A 26,208-nucleotide genomic window follows, 5' to 3' on the forward strand; every position below is an offset into this window, starting at 1 on the left:
AGTTAAGTCAGTGAGCTCATCTATTTATCAAAGAGTTATACAGTCTGATGGAGTTACATTTACACAATTTCACTTGCAATTTCAACTGATTCATATTCAGGGTACAACTACATTTTCAGGGATGGAACTATGGATTGTAATTGTTATGGTTTCAGCGGAGCATTTGGTCCTCATCAGCCTCCATGAGGACTTCGGCCTCCTGCCGGGGAGAAGAACGCCGCTCTGGTCATAGTTACCATGGTGCACTGGTCAATCTGTGATCGATGGTGGTGTCCGTTTGAGGAATCCACATGCGTGCACTTATCCAGGATTGGTGTTACCTGGCTCATAGTATCTGTGTCTGCTCATCCTGTCTTGGTCTCTGTGCAACTGATTGAGCCTGAATGTTTCTGTTTTGGATATGATGATCCCAGCTTAGTCATTTATCCTGGACTGGCAAAGTACCCGTCCTGTGGACGGTGTAGAAAGCATGTACTAATCATGAGTCACTGACCGGGTAAAGTGTGCACCAGTATACTGAGACAACATATTAGCTTCCAAAAGAAAGCTTTCAGAGCATTTTGAAGTACCACCTATAACAGACACACTGAGCCGTTATTTAAGAAGGTTAAACTTCATCATTTTTAAGTCCAAATAATTATGAAATGACTGACTCTGTAGTGTCATGAAAATAGATGTAACTTTTAATTTTTTCTGATTATGTTATGAAGTTGTCAATAAAATGTATCTATCACAACACCAGGTGGCATTTGCAGCAATAACAGCGTCGCCTAGTGTATACTGACGTATGGTGGGAATGACAGATTAAAATAAATTGAGAACGCACGAAATTCAAGCCAAGTATGCAAAGAAAGTGTAATAAAAACATGCTGACATTTGTTTGCAGTAACTAAGAAGCAACGTTTTCACAAAACTATACTGTTTTTATGTTTTTGTTGTTGTTGTTTGGGCCCTGCCCGAGCATCAAAATGGGGCCCATAGCACCCGAACAATAACAGCTGGTGCAAATGTGATGGCAGATTTGAAATCTGTGAATATTTTTGCCCTAGAAAACATCTTCAGATAATTTTCAATTACCTACGTTGATGAAACACGGACGAAAAAAAAAGCAGTGCTCAGTGACAATGTATGTAATGTCATACATACGAGGTCTGTCAATAAATTATAGGTCCTTTTTATTTTTTTCAAAAACTATATGGATTTCATTCATATGTTTTTACGTCAGACATGCTTGAACCCTCGTGCGCATGCGTGAGTTTTTCCACGCCTGTCGGTGACGTCATTCGCCTGTGAGCACTCCTTGTGGGAGGAGTCGTCCAGCCCCTCGTCGGAATTCCTTTGTCTGAGAAGTTGCTGAGAGACTGGCGCTTTGTTTGATCAAAATTTTTTCTAAACCTGTGAGACACATTGAAGTGGACACGGTTCGAAAAATTAAGCTGGTTTTCAGTGAAAATTTTAACGGCTGATGAGAGATTTTGAGGTGATACTGTCGCTTTAAGGACTTCCCACGGAGCGAGACGTCGCGCAGCGCTCTCAGGCACCGTCGTCAGCCTGTTTCAAGCTGAAAACCTCCACATTTCAGGCTCTATTGATCCAGGACGTCGTGAGAGAACAGAGAATTTTCAGAAAAAGTCGGTTTCAGCATTTTATCCGGATATTCCACTGTTAAAGGAGATTTTTTTAATGAAAGACGTGCGGACGGGTCCGCGCATCGGGATGCAGCCGGCGCGGTGCGGCGGCACAGGAAAAACACCTCCGTGTTGATAACCATTTGTAAAATCCAGGCGGCTTTTGATGGCTTTCAGTGGAGTGAGTATATGAGAAATTGTTTAACAGCTGGACATGTTCCAACTTGTCCTCAAGGCTTCCAACAGAGGTGTTTTTCCTGTGGAGGAGCGTCACGGCGGCTGCGAGCCGACGCTGCAATCCGTCCGCACGTCTTTCATTAAAAAAAATCTCCTTTAACAGTGGAATATCCGGATAAAATGCTGAAACCGACTTCTTCTGAAACTTCTCTGTTCTCTCACGACGTCCTGGATCAACAGAGCCTGAAATGTGGAGGTTTTCAGCTTGAAACAGGCTGACGACGGCGCCTGAGAGCGCTGCACGACGTCTCGCTCCGTGGGAAGTCCTTAAAGCGACAGTATCACCTCAAAATCTCTCATCAGCCGTTAGAATTTTCACTGAAAACCAGCTTAATTTTTCAAACCGTGTCCACTTCGATGTGTCTCACAGGTTTAGAAAAAATTTTGATCAAACAAAGCGCCAGTCTCTCAGCAACTTCTCAGACAAAGGAATTCCAACGAGGGGCTGGACGACTCCTCGCACAAGGAGTGCTCACAGGCGAATAACGTCACCGACAGGCGTGGAAAAACTCTCGCATGTGCACGAGGGTTCAAGCATGTCTGACGTAAAAACATATGAATGAAATCCATATAGTTTTTGAAAAAAATAAAAAGGACCTATACTTTATTGACAGACCTCGTAGAAGCTGGACGGATTCATACACGCTGGCGAAAACACCATCTGGCGGAAATTGGCAGTATATCACAGATTGGCGGTTCTAATTAACCACAAAATGTGGGCAATTAAGGGGATTAAGAGACATGATGTGCGTCCGTAACTACAGAGGATATGGGAAGATCGAGAGCGTAGAGATGCGTTGAGGTGAGCATATCCAGAGAACATTGAGGACAAAAAATGGGGCCTCCACACTTAGTATATAGATGTCTGAATCCTACGTTTCCTGTAATGGGGGCCAAGGAAAGTTGTTTTGTTGTTTTAGTGTTTGACCTCCCTGTGACCTTGACTTTTGATCTTGATCCTTTTGTGTGCTTTAAAGACTGCAATATGTGGAGTTGCAAGAGTCTGTGATGTAAACTGTGTGCTGCAGAGCGAGTTAAAGATGAAAAATGCAATGATTACAAGAAAAACCCCATACATACTGAATAACATATCTTGCCAAACTTTGTTTTGACAAGATTAAAAAAACATACAGAATGAGTAATACATCTTGCAAAAACTTAATTTTTGGTAAGATAAAAAACAGCCATACATACTGAGTAACAGATCGATAACAAACACACACGCTGAGTAACAGATTGATAACAAAGATACATGTTGAGTAACATAGCGATAACAAACATACATGCTGAGTAACAGATCGATAACAAACATACATGCTGAGTAACATATCGATAACAAACATACGTGCTGAGTAACATATCGATAAACATATGTGCTGAGTAACATATCGATATCAAACATACGTGCTGAGTAACATATCGATAACAAACGTGCTGAGTAACATATCGATAACAAACAAACGTGCTGAGTAACATATCGATAACAAACATACGTGCTGAGTAACAGATCGATAACAAACATACGTGCTGAGTAACAGATCGATAACAAACATACGTGCTGAGAAACACATCGATAACAAACATACGTGCTGAGAAACAGATCGATAAACATACATGCTGAGTAACAAATCGATAACAAACTTACATGCTGAGTAACATATCGATAAACATACATGCTGAATAACAGATCGATAACAAACATATAACAGGCAAGTTGTGCCTGTTGTACCCCACATATACATATTGAGTAACAGATCGATAAACATGCATACTGAGTAACATCTTGCAAAACTTTGTTTTGGCAAGATTTAAAAAAATACATACTGAGTAACATATCTTGCAAAAAACTTTGGGAAAAGAAAACGCATCCATATTGAGTAACATATCTTGCCAAACTTTGTTTTGACAAGATAAAAAAAAAACATACATAATGAGTAATATATCTTGCAAAAATTTTGTTTCGGTAAGGTAAAAAAAAAACAGCCATACATTCTGAGTAACAGAACGATAACAAACATACATGCTGAGTAACATATCTTGCAAAAACTTTGGGAAAAAAAACCCCCACATATACATACTGAGTAACAGATCGATAAACATACATACTGAGTAACATATCTTGCCAAGAAGTTTTTGACAAGATAACAAACATACATACAACATATCTTGGCAGATTAATAAACATACATACTGAGTAACATATCGATAACAAACATACATGCTGAGTAACAGATCGATAAACATACATGCTGAGTAACAAATCGATACTTACATGCTGAGAAACAGATCGATAAACATACATGCTGAGTAACAAATCGATAAACTTACATGCTGAGAAACAGATCGATAAACATACATGCTGAGTAACAAATCAATAACAAACTTACATGCTGAGTAACATATCGATAACAAACATACATGCTGAATAACAGATCGATTATAAACATACAACAGGCAAGTTGTGCCTGTTGTACCCCACATATACATATTAAGTAACAGATCGATAAACATGCATACTGAGTAACATCTTGCAAAACTTTGTTTTGGCAAGATTAAAAAAAATACATACTGAGTAACATATCTTGCAAAAAACTTTGGGAAAAGAAAACGCATCCATATTGAGTAACATATTTTGCCAAACTTTGTTTTGACAAGATTAAAAAAAAGACATACATAATGAGTAATATATCTTGCAAAAATTTTGTTTCGGTAAGGTAAAAAAAAAAAAACAGCCATACATTCTGAGTAACAGAACGATAACAAACATACATGCTGAGTAACATATCTTGCAAAAACTTTGGGAAAAAAAAAACCCCACATATACATACTGAGTAACAGATCGATAAACATACATACTGAGTAACATATCTTGCCAAGAAGTTTTTGACAAGATAACAAACATACATACAACATATCTTGGCAGATTAAAAAACATACATACTGAGTAACAGATCGATAACACACATACATGCTGAGTAACAGATCGATAACAAACATACATGCTGAGTAATAGATCGATAACATACATGCTGAGTAACAGATCGATAACAAGCATACATGCTGAGTAACATATCGATAACAAACATACATGCTGAGTAACATATCAATAACAAACATACATGCTGAGTAACAGATCGATAACAAACATACATGCTGAGTAACATATCAATAACAAACACATGCTGAGTAACAGATCGATAACAAATATGCTGAGTAACAGATAGATAACAAACATACATGCTGAGTAACATATCAATAACAAACATACATGCTGAGTAACAGATCGATAACAAACATACATGCTGAGTAACATATCAATAACAAATATACATACTGAGTAACAGATCGATAAACATACATACTGAGTAACATATCTTGCCAAGACGTTTTTGACAAGATAACAAACATACATACAACATATCTTGGCAGATTAAAAAACATACATACTGAGTAACAGATCGATAACACACATACATGCTGAGTAACAGATCGATAACAAACATACATGCTGAGTAATAGATCGATAACATACATGCTGAGTAACAGATCGATAACAAGCATACATGCTGAGTAACAGATCGATAACAAACATACAACAGGCAAGTTGTGCCTGTTGTACCCCACATATACATATTGAGTAACAGATCGATAAACATGCATACTGAGTAACATCTTGCAAAACTTTGTTTTGGCAAGATTAAAAAAATACATACTGAGTAACATATCTTGCAAAAAACTTTGGTAAAAGAAAACGCATCCATATTGAGTAACATATCTTGCCAAACTTTGTTTTGACAAGATAAAAAAAAACAAAAAAAAACATAATGAGTAATATATCTTGCAAAAATTTTGTTTCGGTAAGGTAAAATAAAACAGCCATACATTTTGAGTAACAGAACGATAACAAACATACATGCTGAAGAACATATCTTGCAAAAACTTTGGGAAAAAAACCCCCACATATACATATTGAGTAACAGATCGATAAACATACATACTGAGTAACATATCTTACCAAGACGTTTTTGACAAGATAACAAACATACATACAACATATCTTGGCAGATTAAAAAACATACATACTGAGTAACATATCGATAACAAACATACATGCTGAGTAACAGATCGATAACAAACATACATGCTGAGTAACATATCGATAACAAACATACATGCTGAGTAACAGATAACAAACATACATGCTGAGTAACATATCGATAACAAACATACATGCTGAGTAACATATCGATAACAAACATACATGCTGAGTAACAGATCGATAACAAACATACATGCTGAGTAACATATCAATAACAAACATAGATGCTGAGTAACAGATCGATAACAAATATGCTGAGTAACAGATCGATAACAAACATACAACAGGCAAGTTGTGCCTGTTGTACCCCACATATACATATTGAGTAACAGATCGATAAACATACATACTGAGTAACATCTTGCAAAACTTTGTTTTGGCAAGATTAAAAAAATACATACTGAGTAACATATCTTGCAAAAAACTTTGGGAAAAGAAAATGCATACATATTGAGTAACATATCTTGCCAAACTTTGTTTTGACAAGATAAAAAAAAACATACATAATGAGTAATATATTGATAACAAACATACATGCTGAGTAACATATCGATAACAAACATACATGCTGAGTAACATATCGATAACAAACATACATGCTGAGTAACATATCGATAACAAACATACATGCTGAGTAACATATCGATAACAAACATACATGCTGAGTAACAGATCGATAACAAACATACATGCTGAGTAACATCGATAACAAACATACATGCTGAGTAACATATCGATAACAAACATACATGCTGAGTAACAGATCGATAACAAACATACATGCTGAGTAACATATCGATAACAAACATACATGCTGAGTAACAGATAGATAACAAACATACATGCTGAGTAACATCGATAACAAACATACATGCTGAGTAACATATCGATAACAAACATACATGCTGAGTAACAGATCGATAACAAACATACATGCTGAGTAACAGATCGATAACAAATATGCTGAGTAACAGATCGATAACAAACATACAACAGGCAAGTTGTGCCTGTTGTACCCCACATATACATATTGAGTAACAGATCGATAAACATACATACTGAGTAACATCTTGCAAAACTTTGTTTTGGCAAGATTAAAAAAATACATACTGAGTAACATATCTTGCAAAAAACTTTGGGAAAAGAAAATGCATACATATTGAGTAACATATCTTGCCAAACTTTGTTTTGACAAGATAAAAAAAAACATACATAATGAGTAATATATCTTGCAAAAACTTTGGGGAAAAAAAACCCTACATATACATATTGAGTGACAGATCGATAAACATACATACTGAGTAACATATCTTGCCAAGAAGTTTTTGACAAGATAACAAACATACATACAACATATCTTGGCAGATTAAAAAAACATACATACTGAGTAACATATCGATAACAAACATACATGCTGAGTAACATATCGATAACAAACATACATGCTGAGTAACATATCTTGCAAAAAAATTTTGGGAAAAGAAAACATACATATTGAGTAACATATCTTGCCAAACTTTGTTTTGACAAGATAAAAAACATACATGCTGAGTAAAATATCTTGCAAAAACTTTGTTTCTGTAAGGTTAAAAAAAACCACCCATACATACTGAGTAAGAGAACGATAAACATACATGCTGAGTAACATATCTTGCAAAAACTTTGGGGAAAAAAACCCACATATACATATTGAGTAACAGATTGATAAACATACATACTGAGTAACATCTTGGAAACTTATTTGGCAAGATTTAAAAAATGCATACTGAGTAACATATCTTGCCAAGAAGTTTTTTGGCAAGACAACAAACATACATACACATCTTGGCAGATTAAAAAACATACATACTGTGTAACATATATTGCAAAAACTTCATTTTGGGAAAAAACAAAACAAAAAACAAACAAACAAAAAAAACCCAGCAGAAGCACCGGATTAGTTTGCTTTATTTTTTAAGCTTGAAAGACGACAGTTCACTATTCATATCGCTCGTGGAAGCCATCTGTTGGAGAAGTACCGGTACTGCAAGGAAATTATACGTCACATTTCAGTCTGTCGTATCCAACCATGCAGAGATCAGCTGTTGGGCTGATATTTTCTTTTTACTTTCGTAGAGAATAATCCTTCATTGTGAGTAAGACAAATAAAATGTAAACATCATGTTACCTGATAAACTCTGGAGATTCACTGTCACCAGTGCTTTCTGATCAAATCTTAAATGACAATTTGGGCGTGTCATCTGAGAGGAGGGTCTATTATAAACTAAGCAGATCTTGTTTTATGAGATTAGAAATTGTTAATATTACAAAATGACAGTCCTTTGTTCTTATAATTACACTGAAACAGAATTATTCCACATCATGTACGCACCTTTTCTCGATTTAATATGCGCACTTTTGCACGCACACAGAGGCCACTTGGCTATTATAATATTCAGAGCAAAGAAAAACTTGACAATGCACTGCTTGTAAACGTTGTGCTTTATTTGAAAACCAAGTTGTGCCTTTTAATTGTGCGTGAAACCAATCTTTGACTGTATTTTTAGTTTACTTCACTCAGTTATCTTTAATTTGTTCAATACTTTTGACAAATATTTTGAGACTCGGCATCCAGAGGCCTTCGGAAGCTGCAGTGAAGCATCATGGGAACGAATGCCCGAATTGTCCTTCCAGAGACGCTTTAGTCACGAGTTCAGCAGAAGTGTCGTTGCGAGGCGTTACGTCACCGCTACTTTTCTAAGTAAACTAAATAGAAGAATTGCTGTCGTAGGTCCACTTTGTGACGGAGAACAGTGACGAGGCCTTTGAAAAGGTAACTTTCGGGGAGCGGAGCGCTGTGGTGTGGATGTGTGCTCTGCTGCGGCGGTAATGGCGGCCGCTGCTCCGTCAGCTGCTCGTCGTTTTACGAAAAGGGAAGGTGTAGTTAGCTTAATGGCTCCTCGTATCGCTGACGTGTATTGACGCGCTAATGTGCGTGTCACTGACAGTTTCACTTATTTGCTCACTGAGACAAAAGCTCCTCCGTCCTGCGAGTTGTAGGGCCGATTCTTTGCCCGTTGGTGGCTTCTATATTTTTTTCATTACATATTTTTTTTAAGGTTCAGTTTTAAATCGAACATTAGCGCACAAGCTAGCGCCAACTAGCAAAGTTAACAATGGTGGGATCGAGCGATTGAAAACGTTATAATGTTTAAATGTTTTCCAAATTCACGAGTTTGTATTTTGTTAATTTAGATAAATATTGCTCCCGCTGTTAACATAATCACAAAAACTTAATCAGACCCATCTTCCATAAGTTAACCGTGGAGTCTTGGGAGAGGCTGAACCAAAGAGGAAGTATGTTAGCTAAAACGACCCTGTCTTAAAAACACACTTTTTCTGTTCTAAACTACTTTAATGTCGCTCCAGCTTGTGACTTAGTACTGATAAAATATTAGGATTGAATATTGTTTTTATTGCTAATGCATAGGTTTTCTGTTTGTAATTGCCAAAACAAAAACCTCAGTCATTGTTGGACTACCACACCTTCACATTATAGCTTCATTATAAGGTAGCGATTTGTGTGTTCCCAGTAATGATGGAAGAAGTACGTCAGGGCAGCAATGGCACTGAGTCAAAGGCTGCCACAGTTCCCGCGACCATCACAGCATCACAAATCTCACAAATAGCCCAACAGGTAATTGCCCCCTGGTACTTTTTTTTTTTTTTGCTCCATACTGTAATTTTTGGTTTTCCGTGGGCCAGGGGTCCATGTGAAATTTCAGTTCAGTTTTTTTTTTCCCTTTTTTTTTACGGTCCTTGTTCAACATGTCATACTTGCCAAATCCGGCAGGATCTTTTTGTGTGTGTGTGTGTGTGTGTGTGTGTGTGTGTGTGTGTGTGTGTGTGGGGAGGTGGCATGGGCATTGCATTGCAGACTGCTGGAAACAGCCCATTGCTTGCATCCTTTGCATTGGTTTCCAGCCACATCTTCGGGCACTTCTCCTCAGTACAATGTCACTAATCCCAACATTCATTGAAGTGGCAGGTTGAAGAAGTGACCTGGGGCCTCATACAAAGCATGTGTATGCACAAAAATGCGGCATGTGTCCATCTCCATGGTAACATTCACATCTAACAAAAGTGAAATGACCATGGAAATGTGCAGTTCATTACGCAAAAAAATCCTGTTATTATTATTACTGTGCTTTGATTGATAGTGATACTGGAGCTGCAGATTCTTAACAGGCCCCTGATTGTCTCCCTGTGTTCAGTATTTGTCAATAAATGCGTATGTAAAGTTGTGAATGTTGCACACTGTCAGCCAGTGCACCTAATTTCTTTTAACTTCCGTGTGTGTGCGCTGCTCTGAGGTAACAGCAGCCTCACACACTCATGCCCCCACTAACATTTTAACATGTTTATTTTGTTTATAAGGGTATCAGATAAACTATCCCTGCGTAGCTCACACTCTGTATAATTTCTTTTCTGTATTCATGTTGACTGACCTGACGGAGTGGAGATTCCCAGCTCCCAGAGCCTATTTACATGAATTTGCATATTTAAATAGGGGTGTGGAAAGGGAGGAGCTTGGTGCATGTGGCTCAGTTTCATGTTGACTCGGATGTACAAACGGAATGTGCTTGGATCCATGTGTACGCACACTTTGATACATCTGAATTTTTTTGTGTGTATGCCAGTTTCTGGGTTTTGCCGTATGCCATGTTTCAGTAGGAAAACCATGCAAATCTTTGTGCATGAGGCCCCTGCTGTCTTTGCATTTCGTTGTGTTTGTAGGCTGGTGGTGACCACCAGAGAATAGCAATGAGAATAGCGGTCCGAAGTATGACATCATATATCCATAACACTGCTCAGACTGGTTCCACACTATCTTTTCAAAACTGCCTTTTTGTGTTTTTAAAGATCAATCTGAGTGCCATGTGTAAAGGCTTGGGTTTTTATCCTTGTGTACAGCAATGATGGAATAAATAAAGTGAGTTTGGCAACAGAATTTTTATTTTTATTTATTTAGTTAGTTTTTTTATATTATTTTATTTGGTTTTAACATATTAAAACAGACAAACATTAACAACACCACTAACAACACCAAAAACACCACTGAGCAGACCAAATGTAAACCAAAACAATAATGTATAATTACAAGTTATACAAAATGATATGCTGGGATGTAATGAGTCATTTAGGAAAATAACTAATAATAATAATAAAAAAAAATAGCGTTTTCAACCAGCGCGCTCAAAAATTGGAAATGGAAATCAAAGTAATATTTAACCTTAAGTACCCGAACCTCTCATAATAGTAAATCTCAGATGAGTAGGCAAATAATTTATAAATGGCTGCCATATTTCACTGAATAATTTACTGTTACCCTTCAATTTAGCACTAATTCTTTCCAGAGGCAGCACTTTAAAAATTTCTCGATACCACTCTGTAACTGATGGAGGTTTGTCTTTAATCCAATTATTTAGTATACATTTCCTAGCCAGGGAAAGAAACTTTTTAATTAATTCAAAATGTGGGTATATATTTTTTGTTGGTAATCCTAGTACAAATTGTCCCGCGTCCTTATTAATTTTGCATTTCACAATTGTACCAATTTCTTTAGTAATATAGGACCAAAACTTAGATATTTTGGGACAGTTCCAAAAACAGTGTATGTAGGTAGCGGGTGACTGTGAACACTTAAGGCAGGCTGAAGATTAGGATCCATTTTGTTAAGAACATAAGGAGTTCTATGCTGTCTATGAAAAATTTTAAAATGCATTTCTCTGTATTTAATACTCAGAAACACTGCTTGAATATTTTTGATGGATTCTTGCCAATCAGTTTCTGTAAATGTGCCCTGGAGATCTTCCTCCCACTTTCCGACAACTTTCTCTATTTCGTCTCTCTTAGCACATAGTAAAGTCCTGTAGCAATGTGAAATAAAACCTTTTGACAGTTTAAATGTAACCATAAAAACCTCAATTGGATTTAACAACGGAGTTTGCAGTTTGCATGTGTTAATGAAATGACCAAGTTGAAGAAAAGCGAAAAAATCATTCTTAGAAAGGCTTTGCCTGAGCAAAAGACATAAGATTGCCTCTTTCATCATAAAGATCTTTGATAACACGTATTCCCTTTTTATACCAGTTTGAAAACACTTTACTTTTAATCCCCGGGGGGAACAGTCTATTGTCCGCAATAGGCATATTAAAAGAAAAGTTGCTCCTGTGTCCCATATGAGTAGACATGTCCCTCCACGTTTTCAGATAGTTCATCCAGATTGGATTAGACCGCATCTCTGGCTGAATCTTCTTGGCCAAAATTTCCCCTAGAAGATTGTATGGGGCACACATCCAGGATTCCAAAGGGTGCGAGAGCTCATTCAAATAAAACTGAAACCATTCCCGGATGACCCTGCCTTGACAAGCCCAGTTGTACAGAAGTATATTAGGAAAGCCCAAACCTCCTTGGTCTCTTGAACATTGTAAAACATTCGTCCTTAATCTGGGCTTCTTATCCTTCCAGATAAATTTGCTCAAGTCTCTCTCAATCTCTTTAGCTTTTGTTCTTGACACATACACAGGTAACATTTGCAATGGGTACAAAAGTCTTGGCATTACATTCATTTTTAACAAGTTAATTCTACCCATCCAGGATATTGGCAAATCCCTCCACCTGAGAAGGTCACTTTTAATATTTCTACACACATTCTGAAGATTCACTTTAAGAGTGATTTTTATGCATGGGGAAACAAAAATTCCCAAGTAAGTAAAACCTGAAACAGACCATGTAAATGGTAAATTAGGTATAGAGGGAAGGCATTCACCATAACCCAGTGGTAGTGCCATTGATTTATCCAAGTTTATTTTATAGCCAGAAAGTGAAGAAAATAACTTAATAATTTCCATAAGCTCTGGGATAGATTCCTCTGGATCAGAGATGAACAACAGCACATCATCAGCATAAAGTGCAATTTTATACAACCCCTGGCAAAAAGGATGGAATCACCGGCCTCGGAGGATGTTCATTCAGTTGTTTAATTTTGTAGAAAAAAAAGCAGATCACAGACATGACACAAAACTAAAGTCATTTCAAATGGCAACTTTCTGGCTTCAAGAAACACTATAAGAAATCAAGAAAAAAAATTGTGGCAGTCAGTAACGGTTACATTTTTAGACCAAGCAGAGGGAAAAAAATATGGACTCACTCAATTCTGAGGAATAAATTATAGAATCACCCTGTAAATTTTCATCCCCAAAACTAACACCTGCATCAAATCAGATCTGCTCGTTAGTCTGCATCTAAAAAGGAGTGATCACACCTTGGAGAGCTGTTGCACCAAGTGGACTGACATGAATCATGGCTCCAACACGAGAGATGTCAATTGAAACAAAGGAGAGGATTATCAGACTCTTAAAAGAGGGTAAATCATCACGCAATGTTGCAAAAGATGTTGGTTGTTCACAGTCAGCTGTGTCTAAACTCTGGACCAAATACAAACAACATGGGAACGTTGTTAAAGGCAAACATACTGGTAGACCATGGAAGACATCAAAGCGTCAAGACAGAAAACTTAAAGCAATATGTCTCAAAAATCGAAAATGCACAACAAAACAAATGAGGAACGAATGGGAGGAAACTGGAGTCAACGTCTGTGACCGAACTGTAAGAAACTGCCTAAAGGAAATGGGATTTACATACAGAAAAGCTAAACGAAAGCCATCATTAACACCTAAACAGAAAAAAACAAGGTTACAATGGGCTAAGGAAAAGCAATCGTGGACTGTGGATGACTGGATGAAAGTCATATTCAGTGATGAATCTCAAATCTGCATTAGGCAAGGTGATGATGCTGGAACTTTTGTTTGGTGCCGTTCCAATGAGATTTATAAAGATGACTGCCTGAAGAGAACATGTAAATTTCCACAGTCATTGATGATATGGGGCTGCATGTCGGGTAAAGGCACTGGGGAGATGGCTGTCATTACATCATCAATAAATGCACAAGTTTACGTTGATATTTTGGACACTTATCCCATCAATTGGAAGGATGTTTGGGGATGATGAAATCATTTCTCAAGATGATAATGTATCTTGCCATAGAACAAAAACTGTGAAAACATTCTTTGCAAAAAGACACATAGGGTCAATGTCATGGCCTGCAAATAGTCCGGATCTTAATCCAATTGAAAATCTTTGGTGGAAGTTGAAGAAAATGGTCCATGACAAGGCTCCAACCTGCAAAGCTGATCTGGCAACAGCAGTCAGAGAAAGTTGGAGCCAGATTGATGAAGAGTACTGTTTGTCACTCATTAAGTCCATGCCTCAGAGACTGCAAGCTGTTTTAAAAGCCAGAGGTGGTGCAACAAAATACTAGTGATGTGTTGGAGCGTTCTTTTGTTTTTCATGATTCCATAATTTTTTCCTCAGAATTGAGTGATTCCATATTTCTTTCCCTCTGCTTGGTCTAAAAAAGTAACCGTTACTGACTGCCACAATTTTTTTTCCTGATTTCTTATAGTGTTTCCTAAAGCCAGAAAGCTGCCATTTGAAATGACTTTAGTTTTGTGTCATGTCTGTGATCTGCTTTTTTTTCTACAAAATTAAACAACTGAATGAACATCCTCCAAGGCCGGTGATTCCATAATTTTTGCCAGGGGTTGTATATTTTATTGTACATCTCGAATCCAGAAATAATATCATCACCCCTAATGGCCTGAGCCAAGGGCTCTATTGCCAGAGCAAACATTAATGGTGATAATGGATCCCCCTGCCGAGTGGATCTGCCCAATTGGAAGGGTGGAGATTTAACTCCGTTAACCAATACACAAGCCATTGGGGAAAAGTATAAGAGTTTGACCAAATTTATAAAGTTACTACCCAATCCAAATTTTTGCATGACCATGAAAAGATAAGGCCACTCGACCCAGTCGAACGCCTTCTCAGCATCAAGAGAGACAATGATACCTTTTTTATTATTATGTTTTGTATGTTGGATTAAGTTAAGTAAAGTTCTCATGTTTGTGAAAGATGTCCTGTGTTTTATAAAACCTGTCTGATCTTTGTTGATTAATAAGGGAAGGAGAGCCTCCAACCTCTTGGCCAATATTTTAGACAGAATTTTACTATCTACATTTATTAAACTTATAGGGCGATATGAGCAACATTTATCATTAGGTTTATCTTTCTTCAATATTACCGAAATATTTGCTAAATACAAAGAGGGGGGCAAGGATCCCTGTTGCAAAGAGTGCCGATACATGTCCAGCAAGAGTGGGTTAACTAAATCATGGAAGGTTTTGTAGAACTCAGTGCCGTATCCATCTGGCCCTGGGGCCTTTGAATTTGGGAGCGATTTAATGTCACTAGTAATTTCTTCTTTAGTAATTGGATCTCCTAAAGACACCCTATCTTCTTCTGAAAGGATAGGGAGGCTAAGGCCACTCAGAAAATCTTCAATTTGACTTTCAGAACTTTTCAGCTCCGAGGTATATAACTTTATGTAGAATGATTTCATAATTTCAATCAGTTTTTTAGACTCATAGTGATTTTTACCATTTTCATCCTGAAGAGAAGAGATTGATCATATTTCCCGTCTACCGGCTGCTAAGCGAGCTAACAGACGGCCTGGTTTGTCTCCCATTTCAAATATCCTGTGTCTTGCATATAATAGACTAGTTTTAGCTTTTTGGGATAGAAGTTGGTTAAGGGCCGATCGAGTTACGTCCAGCTCTTTAGACAGACTGGGAGATGGATTTGTTTTCATTAATTGATCAAGTGTCTTGAGTTGCGTTTCCAATTCAAGCTGAGCTTTCAATGCTTCCCTCTTTCTGCACGAGCTATAAGAAATTATAACACCCCTAACGTATGCTTTCAATGTATCCCAGAGAATAGAGGGATTAGTGTCTTCATTATTATTAAAAGCAAGAAATTGTTTAATCTGTTTAGTTAAGTGTATTACAAAATCTGGTTGTTGCAGCAATGACGTATTTAAACGCCATTGATGTGATGAAGGTTGAAGAGAAGGGGGGGGCAACCACCAAAGAAACTTCACCGTGATCAGAGAGTAAACGTGCACCTATTTTACATTCCTCACTTCTGTCAAGCACCATTCTGGTAGAAAAAATATAATCAATTCTGGAGTGACTACGATGAGGATTAGAATAGAAACTATAATCTCTTTCTGTTTGGTTAATCACTCTCCATGTATCCAGCAGCTGAAGATCAGCACAAAGCTGTTTAGTAGCATCCCTCATTCTGGAACTGGTTGGTTTAGCTGAGGGGAACTGGTCTATCTCTGGAACCATCGGGCAATTGAAGTCTCCTGCTAAGATACTGAATATTTGTGTCATGTTGGAAGCATCTGCCAGAAGTTTAGAATAAAAGTCTTTCTCATAAACATTGGGAGCATAAACACACCCTATAAAAACATATTCCCCATATAAATAACCTGTTATTAGCACATATCTACCCTGAGTGTCTTTTATGCATTTATCCAAAGTAAACGGAGTGTTTTTATTAATAAGAATAGCCACTCCCCTTTTATTAGAGGAAAATGAAGAGTAAAAAATCTGCCCAACCCAGTCTCGCTTTAATTTATCATGCTCCTTATTAGTAAGGTGGGTTTCTTGCAACAGAGCTATATTTGTTTTTTCCTTTTTTAGCCAGGTTAATAATTTTTTACATTTAATTACATTGTTGATACCTTTTACGTTGAAAGAAATATATTTAACCGTTCCCATTATTCTTCACAAAAACAAATTTTCAAAATGTAAAACCAGAATGCAAGATTTAAATCTCGACCAATAAAATCCACATTAAAATACAGCATAAAGAGTCTGCTCAGTGTAAAAAATAACATGAGTGCCACAAACATGCACTCCCAAACACACCATAGCACACATGCATACTAACAAAAGGGAGAATAACGTCCCCTATTTCTAAAGTCCGTGCTCCGAGATACCAGGAGATAACCAAGCAAACTGCAGGCGCATGTACAGAATCTGCCCAATCTACAGTCCTCACCTGTGCCCACTCGCTCCCAGACCGACTCAACGTCTGCAACTACTCACAGGAGACCTCCTGCTCCATTGCGTCCATGATGACTGCAGCTGCTGCCGCGCTGTCAAAAGTGTAGTCCTTCTTGTTATGTGAAAATGCGAGGATCGCTGGATACCTCATCCGGAACCTGATGTTCTTGGCGATGAGTCTCTGACACACAGTGTTGAACGTTGTTCTTCGCTGGACAGTACTTTGAGGAAAATCCTGACGGATGGTGACTGTGGCGCCTTCCCACGTCAATTTACGCCCGGCGCACAGTGACAACACTCTCATTTTATCTGCTGGATAGTGAAGCTTCATGATTACAGCTCTGGGAGTATCTGATCCAACACGACCAGCACCCCCAGTCCGGTAACATCTGTCCAGTACCAGACGGCCTTTGGGGGCTTCAAAGTTGAGCAATTTGGGCAGCCAGGTTTCAAAAAAGGTCAGAGCATTACCCTTTTCAATTCCTTCTTTTACACCATAAATTCTGAGGTTGTCTCTGCGCCCTCTTGCCTCTTTGTTGTCCAGCCGTTCACTCATGAGCGCCAATTTCTTTTCGGCATTCGCCAATCTACCCTCCAGCTCCTCCACGCTCTCCTCTGTGACCGAAATGCGCTGCTCAGCCGCGTCCATACGCAGGGATTCAGCGTCCAGCTTAGCATTAATTGTGTCGAGCTTGTTGGAGACCTCCATCATTTTAATGTCTATAATAGCCGCAATCTTGTCATTTATATTCTTTGATAAGGCAACCAAGTCGTCCTGCGTGCATGGTTTAATGCTATCCGTGCTACCTGCGTTAGCCCGTGTAGCCTCGCCACCTTCGCCATCTTTGGACTCGGCCGCTTGGAGGTAGTTTTTCTGAGTATTTCTCCGCTTGTCGGAGCTCTTCGTTGCCCCTTCTTTCCCAGACATAATTGCGGACGCTTATCTATCAGCTGGACGTGCATATAGCTGCAAAGACAACTTAAATGTATAACTTTATCGGTATGTCGGTCGGGAGCTGTCTGGCTCGGCCGCTCCTAGTCTGACGTCATCACTGGAACCCCGTTAATTAGTTTTTTAACTCAGACACAAAGGGAAGTAGACATGAAAACTAAAACGCCAAAACAACACATAGTATTGACAACAAAGAAACTAAAGAAATATGCTTGAGAAGGAGCAGGAAGAAGCAGAAATGCTTAGAGTCCCACCTCTTCTTCTGTTTTAAATGTTCAAAAAGACACTTCCTGCTCACCTTCAACATTAATTAATTGATTATTAATTAACTCATTAAATATTTATAATATTTACAATTTTCTATAATAAAATCTAGACTTTTAGGAATAATTATAAACACAGAATATAAACTATAACAAATAAAGCAACTTCCCAAACACACATCCATGTACACCTACACGTAAATACACCATATATACACATGTATGTATGTATACACACTTACAGCATATACAGATATACATCTTCAGTTTTATACAATACCTTACTTGCATATACAGTAAAACTCACATATAATGGATTCAGGTGGACCAGCAAATTTTGTCCATTATCTTTTATAAAATGGACAAAATCCGTTATATGTATAGAATGGACAGAATCTGTTATATGTATGTAACGGATTACTTAAGGCCCTGCCACATCTTGACGATTTAGCCTACGCATGCCGACTGTAAAAATGGTGGCATATGCTGCCACACATCTAATAAATTAATGCAGATTAATTGAAACATTGTCAGTATGTTCCTAGGTAATAAATTATTACTGATTTTATACATAAACAGTGCTGGTTGTATTTCAGTAATGTCATAGAGTTTTATTATTTTAGATGTTAAAAATAATGCATTAGTATAATCCCGAAAGCCAACATTGTGAACAATTCGAATGGCTCTTTTTTTGCAGTATACGAGGTCTGTCCAAAAAGTAACGGACCTTTTTATTTTTTTTAAAAACTATATGGATTTGAATCACGTGTGATTGCATCAGCCAAGCTTGAACCTTTGTGCGCATGCATGAGTTTTTTTCACGCCTGTCGGTTGCGTCATTCGCCTGTGGGCAGGCTTTGAGTGAGCACTGGTCCACCCCCCTCGTCGGATTTCTTTTGTCTGGGAACTGGCTGAGCAATTGCCGCTTTGCTCCATGAATTTTTTTTCAGAAACTGTAAGAGACATCCAGTTGGAAACCATTCGAAAGCTTCAGATGGATATCAGTGAATATTCTGTCGGCGTCACGCGGATTAAGGACTGTTAAAACCTTTTTAAAGATGGTCCACAACGGCGGAGGGTGCGCTGCGCACCAAGCAGCCATCGACAGGCTGGATCGACCAGATCATTTCTAAACTGAACGCTGTGTTGATCCGGGACATCGTGTGACTACCACAGAAATGACAAGAGAGCTGGACATAGCACTTTTGCGGCACATTCCACTGTTACAGGAGATTTTGTAATGAAAGACGTGTGGAGGATTTCGCGTGTCGGCACGAACTGCTCATGGCGCGCAACAAAAAAAAACACCTCCGTGTTGGAAACCATTCAGAAGATTCAGACGGCTTTCGATGGCTTTCAGTCGAGTGAGTATCCGAGAAATTGTGTAACAGCTGGACATGCCACAACATGTCCTGTCAGACTTCCAACACGGAGGTGTTTTTTTGTTGTGCGCCATGAGAGGCTCCATGCCGACGCGCGAAATCCTCCGCACGTCTTTCATTACAAAATCTCCTGTAACAGTGGAATGTGCTGCAAAAGTGCTATGTCCAGCTCTCTTGCCATTTCTATGGCAGTCACATGATGTCCCAGATCAACACAGCGTTCAGTTTAGAAATGATCTGGTTGATCCAGCCTGTCGATGGCCGCTCGGTGCGCCGCGCGTCCTCTGCCGTTGTGGGCCGTCTTTAAAAAGGTTTTAAACAGTCCTTAAGCCGCGTGACGCCGACAGAATCTTCACTGATATCCAACTGAATCTATCGAATGGTTTCCAACTGGCTGTCTCTAACAGTTTCTGAAAAAAATTTCATGGAGCAAAGCGGCAGTCTCTCAGCCATTTCCCAGACAAAAGAAATCCGAGAAGGGGGGTGGACCAGTGCTCACTCAAAGCCTGCCCACAGGCGAATGACGCAACCGACAGGCGTGAAAAAACTCACGCACGAAGGTTCAAGCTTGGCTGATGCAATCACACGTGATTCAAATCCATATAGTTTTTGAAAAAAGTAAAAAGGTCCGTTACTTTTTGGACAGACCTCGTAAAGAGGTGGTGACTCACGATTGACATCTTTAATGGCTTTGAGGGGGGTTAAAGAAGAAATTGTGGACCCACTGCTTCTGAGAACAATACAGAATATGAAGTGATTTGTTAAATAAATGCTTTGCTTTTGCCATAACTGTTATTCTTGTAGATAATTTTGGATGAATGTACTTAATGTGTGGTCTCCAGCAAATGTTGTCTTCTACATCACGCCAAGGAATATTAACCTAGTTTGTGTCCAGAGCGCTGGCAAATGCCACTGCTATTTACAAAGCTTCCTACATTGGGGTTACTCACTGGACGGACACTGGTTTTATAGTAGAGTGGCTGCTCTTACCACCCGATCAGTCTTCTCGCTTGATACAGATTTTAAATATGGATATATAGACTAAAAAGCTGTGAAAAATTGTAGGACTTTCCGCAGGCAGAAGCATTCATCATGACATTCATGAAGCTCTAGTCGTGTCTGTCTCAGCCTTTAGCATGAAACGCACAGGAGTAGGCAGAGGACTTTAGCACTCACATGGGCAGAAAACAATGGAGAGTAGCAACATTTACTAGAGCCTGATGAATATATTGATTGGCTAATGATATCGGCTGCCTTTCATAAGATGTCTGTCAGCATTATTTTTGGCACCATTAATAGTGATGAAGAAAAACACTTTTCTCTTGTCATCAGTATTTTGTCCAGCATATGGTGCAGCACCAGCATTATTTGCAATGTTGTCAGGTATGGATGGGGCCCCCATCACTCTTTGTCACATTTATCTACAAGAGACAGAGGGGTCATTCCATTTGAAATCACCTAACCTTCCAGCTTGATGGTCTCAGAAGTACTTAGTTCTTTGATATTTTGTAGTCTGTGGTAGAAGAAGATAATAGCAGTTGGTTTTAGCTCAATATCTCTCTCCGTTCAGATTTTATGGGGGTTTGAAGAAGGGGGCGTGTCAGTGTTAACCATCTATGGCCCGTTTGTGAGCATTTTCAACTGCTTTTATTTCAAAATTTAAACAAGATATTATGTCCATTGTTTCAGAATATGTTTATTATGTCTCACATTCTTTGTAGAAAATACCCAAAGCATCTTTAACCCCTTGTGGACTGTGCTGGTGCCAAACAAAAAGTGAAATTTGATCGACGTGGTCAGAAAATGAGCCATTTTAGGGGTGTATTTTCTTACACTTCTAAAACAATATAGGTTTTGGAGTTTCTCTTGCCTATAGAACACATAAAAGGCTATCCAAAAATGCATAGAGAACACAACGGGGCCCTTTTTGGCCCATTATTTGACCATGTGGGTACCCTTAGATTTCCAAAATGAAGGTGTCATTTGAAAGCTCTTGATGAGTCCTACAAAATAAAACCAAAGCAAACATGGAACAAACATCCCTTCATAGAAAACAATGGCATGCTTTTTAAGAAAGAACATGTTTCAGCAGATCCCTGTGATGTACAGCAAATGTACACAAAATGTACAGATGTTACATTAAATCACACATACGACTTTTTTGAAATATACTGGTGGAACCCATTTATATACTGGTGGAACCTTAAACATGATGGACTTGGCAGAGAATTATTCCTTTATAGTGCAGGATGCAGCCCAGGGATACCACTGGGACAATTCCCAAGCCACTCTGCATCCCTTCACTGTGTACTACAAAGTGGATAATTCCTTGCAGTGCCTCAGCATTTGTGTAATTAGTGATCACTTAAAACATGACACCATTGCAGTTCACTACTTTCAGACTAAGGTTTTGCCACTGGTGCAGGCTGCAGTTCCCACTGAGATAAACAGAATCTTTTACTTCAGTGATGGTGCTGCTAGCCAATACAAAAATTTCAAGAATTTTTGCAACTTGATTCATCACTATGAAGATTTCGGGAGTGAAGCTTCGTGGCACTTCTTTGCCACTTCACATGGGAAAAGCCCATGTGATGGAATAGGTGGCACTATTAAGGGAGGCAGCCCGGTGAAGTCTGCAGGCCACATCTTAACACCCCAGCATCTCTTTGAGTGGGCAAGTACAAACATTAAGGGCATTCTGACAATCTTTATTTCAACAGAGGATGTCAAGTCCCATGCAGTAAGTCAAACAAAGCACTTTGAGGTGGCAAAAACTATACCAGGCACCAGGGATAACCACTGCTTCACTGTCACAGAAAATGGCACCATTCTTGTGAAGAGGGTTTCTGGAGGTGATGTGGGAAGATTTGAATGTGGAATCCCTATGCCAAATGTCCTTGAACTTAGTGAATGTATCCCTGGTCAATATGTTGCTTGTTTGTATGATGGTCAGTGGTGGCTTGCAACCATCTTGGCACAGTCTGAAGAAAATGAGGATGTACAGGTGTCATTCATGCATCCACATGGCCCTGCAGCTAACTTTCACCAGCTACGGAGGGGGGACCTCTGCTGGGTGCCGCTGATCCATATTCTGTTGGTTAATGCTCCAAGCACCTCTGCCCTAGGGAGGAATTACACCCTTTCTCCCAATGATTTACAGAAAATTGCAAGACGGTTCAAAACATTTAAGACAGGCTAACTTAAAATTGCTAGCCTCAGTCATTCTTGGTTTTGTTTAACCCAGAGACATTTTGGTCTAAAAACTGAGATTTTACACAATTTCATGTATTGTTTATTTGGCAAGAAAATAGATCAAATAATAAATAATATGATAGTAACTGGTGCATAACTATGGTCAAAGGCTTGTAAAAGTGTAGTTATGTTGAGTATTCACAAACTCCTACATGTGTGATTTAATGTAACATCAGTGTACATTTTGTGTACATTTGCTGTACATCACAGGGATCTGCTGAAACATGTTTTTTTTCTTAAAAAGCATGCTATTGTTTTCTATGAAGGAATGTTTGTTCCATGTTTGCTTTGGTTTTATTTTGTAGTACTCAAGAGCTTTCAAATGACACCTTCATTTTGGAAATGTAAGGGTACCCACATGGTCAAATAATGGGCCAAAAAGGGCCCCCCCAACCAAGTTGGGCAGAAAGGGGTTAATTTTGCTCAGAATTCAAGATTAATATTTGTGTTCTCTATGCATTTTTGGATAGCCTTTTATGTGTTCTATAGGCAAGAGAAACTCCAAAACCTACATTGTTTTAGAAGTGTAAGAAAATACACCCCTAAAATGGCTCATTTTCTGACCATGTCGATCAAATTTCACTTTTTGTTTGTCAACAGCACAGTCCACAAGGGGTTAATGATGCTTTGAGTATTTTCTGCAAAGTATTTGAGACATAATAAACATATTCTGAAATAATGAACATGATATCTTGTTTAAATTTCGAAATAAAAGCAGTTGAAAATGCTCACAAACGGGCCATAGATGTTAACACTGACACGCCCCCTTTTTCAAACCCCCATAAAATCTGAACGGAGAGAGATATTGAGCTAAAAGCAACTGCTATTATCTTCTACAACCCCAGACTACAAAATATCAAAGAACTAAGTAATTCTGAGACCATCAAGCTGGGAGATCCCTCAATTTTGGGTGATTTCAAATGGAATGACCCAGAGGCAAAGTGACTAGCTACCATTCATTTTCAAACAGAGTGGGCATTGTGCAGTGCCAAGAGGCAAGTTGTCGCTGTGCCAGCAGCTAGGTGGGGCCAAAATAAACATAGTCTATTTTTGTTAAATGCTGAGCAACATGTTGGGTTGTTGTCATTGGTTGTTGGTTTTATTTATAACAAGTGCAGTGCCCATAGGAAGTTTGTATTCCTATTGAAAATTGGGAGCTTAAGTAGATTTTTCATGGATGGTTGTATGAGGCTGTGTTTGAAAGTGGAATGTACAAAGGTGTACTTACATAGTTTAACAGACAAAGTGTACGTTTGTTAAGACAGAGTTCCCGCCGAGATACAGCGAGATGCAAATAGTTATTTTAAGAAAAAGATAATATTCATCCAACATGGTCTTGTGTGCCTTAGGCTGGCCACAATAAAAGTGTTACATATATTTGTGTTCAGTGAGTTAAAAGTTATATTTATGGTTTTGCAGATGTCAGTTGGCAGTTCTCCTGTGACAGTTGTGCAACTCCCAGGAGGTCAGTTTCAGGTTCAAGGGGTAATCCAGTCTGCACAGTCCTCAGTTATACAGTCCCCTCCAGTACAGACTACACAGGTGAGAAGAGCTTGTTTGTTAGACATAATATTTGGTTCCGTATACTCCCCATCTTTTGATGACCTCCTTTTCTGTGCATAAACTGTAAATCTGCCAATTAAAGCATTTTTTTCTATACACTAATTCTAACATTTATTTATTTTGAAGACCCAAGGTACAGATAGTGAAGATTCACAAGACTCATCAGATAGTGGGGTTACAGCTCAAAATACAAGAGAGATCTTGGCAAGACGACCCTCATACAGGTATGTGCACCACTCTCGCCACCCTATAAAATTAATTAAAAAATAAACTGTGAAGCATAGTAATCTTAGAAAAGCAATTTATTTATTTTTGTGTGTGTTGTAATTCAATAAACCCTTTGCTTCTCACCATGTAGAAAAATCTTAAATGACCTTTCATCTGAGGAAATGACTTCAAACATTGAAGCAAAGACTAACAGCCCAGTATCCACTGGGATGACAGGTGTTACTGTACCAACCACCCAAATCTACCAGACCAGTAGCGGCCAGTACAGTAAGCTCTTCTCTCTTCCTTAGAATTTACATGTGCATGCACAGTCTTTTCCTGTGAGTGGAGTTCATGGTTGTTTTAACCTTCTGGGGTCCAAGGGTGTTTGCCTGATTTTTACCATACTTTCAGCAGTAGAATAGAAACACACACACAATTTCAGTGTTGCGGGTAAATAAATAGTGTAAAATAATGTAGATGAAGTGCTGTGCATCAGGATAATCTGCTTAATCAGAAAGTTTAGCTTCACTGAATGCATCACTTTTGGAAAGGAGCTGTTCTTGAATCTACTAGTCCTTGTCTTCAGACACCTGTAACATCTCCCTCGGGGCAAAAGTCCAACAATGAGTGACAGGGTGTGAACAGTCCAGTATGATTTTTCTGGCTTTAGAGAGCAATTTCGAGTTGGTAATTTCCTCCAGAGAGGGAAGAGGACAGCTGATGATCTTTTGTCATTTATATTTTATTATTTTTCCAACCCTTTTTTGTACACAAACAAGAACAGAAACTCAAATATTCAGTAGGTAGATAAACAATATCGCACTCATGCAAAATCTGGCCTCACAGCTGGTATGTACTTCAACCATTTTGTCCAATATTCATCAAAGATATCAATTTTTAACTTCAATTTAAAGGTTATTCTTTCCAAAGTAAAATTTCGTATACAAAGTCAATCCAATCATCAATAGTGGGAGTTTCCTTTTTTAGCCATTTACGGGTTATACACTTCCTGACCGCCACTAACAAAACTCTCATCATGTATAAGTCAGCTTCAAAGAAAGTACATCTCTTATATCGCCCAAATACATGTCTTTAAAATTTAAATGAATTTTCTTATTAAAGACTGCTTCCACGAACCTTATGTACCTCTTTCCAAAAAGGGGTTATCAATGGACAATCCCAGAAAATGTGGAAATGATTTGCCAGAGCCTGTCTGCATAATCTCCAACAATCTATTCGATCTGAATATCGAGCTTTTTGAGCTGGTGTACAGAAATGGCGAGTCACATTTTCCAGCAGCTGAATTGTTCTGTAATTTATGTCTGTAGCATGGCCCAAGCAGAGGGTCACCCCTTTGAGTCTGGTCTGCTTGAGGTTTCTTCCACAGAGGGAGTTTTTCCTTACCACTGTTGCTCTGGGGGTTAGTAAGGTTAGACCATACTTGTGTGAAGCGCCTTGAGGCAACTCTGTTGTGATTTGGCGCTATATAAATGAAAATAAATTGAAATTGAATTCCCTCCATGAGGGAGCGCTTATGACAGACCACTGTTGTTTACATATCATTTTCCAGTCCTCTGCTGTCAGGATCAGGTTGGCTTCCATTTCCC

General features: G+C 38.6%; 1 protein-coding gene across 2 annotated transcripts in view; it reads left to right on the forward strand.

Moving 5' to 3' along the window:
- Window positions 1–8,599: 8,599 nt before the first annotated feature.
- atf1 (activating transcription factor 1) overlaps window positions 8,600–26,208 on the forward strand; it is a 71,183-nt gene continuing 53,574 nt past the window's right edge. Inside the window, exons 1-5 of one of the 2 annotated variants that reach the window (XM_034166709.1) lie at window positions 8,600–8,776; window positions 9,537–9,640; window positions 24,248–24,370; window positions 24,518–24,615; window positions 24,750–24,886. In XM_034166709.1, the coding sequence (XP_034022600.1) occupies window positions 9,539–9,640; window positions 24,248–24,370; window positions 24,518–24,615; window positions 24,750–24,886 (460 nt within the window). In that variant the 5' untranslated portion in view covers window positions 8,600–8,776; window positions 9,537–9,538. The remainder of the gene's footprint in view (window positions 8,777–9,536; window positions 9,641–24,247; window positions 24,371–24,517; window positions 24,616–24,749; window positions 24,887–26,208) is intronic. The other variant, XM_034166710.1, reaches the window with a different exon arrangement.

Source organism: Thalassophryne amazonica, chromosome 3, assembly GCF_902500255.1.
Source record: "Thalassophryne amazonica chromosome 3, fThaAma1.1, whole genome shotgun sequence".
NCBI classification, from domain to species: Eukaryota; Metazoa; Chordata; class Actinopteri; order Batrachoidiformes; family Batrachoididae; genus Thalassophryne; species Thalassophryne amazonica.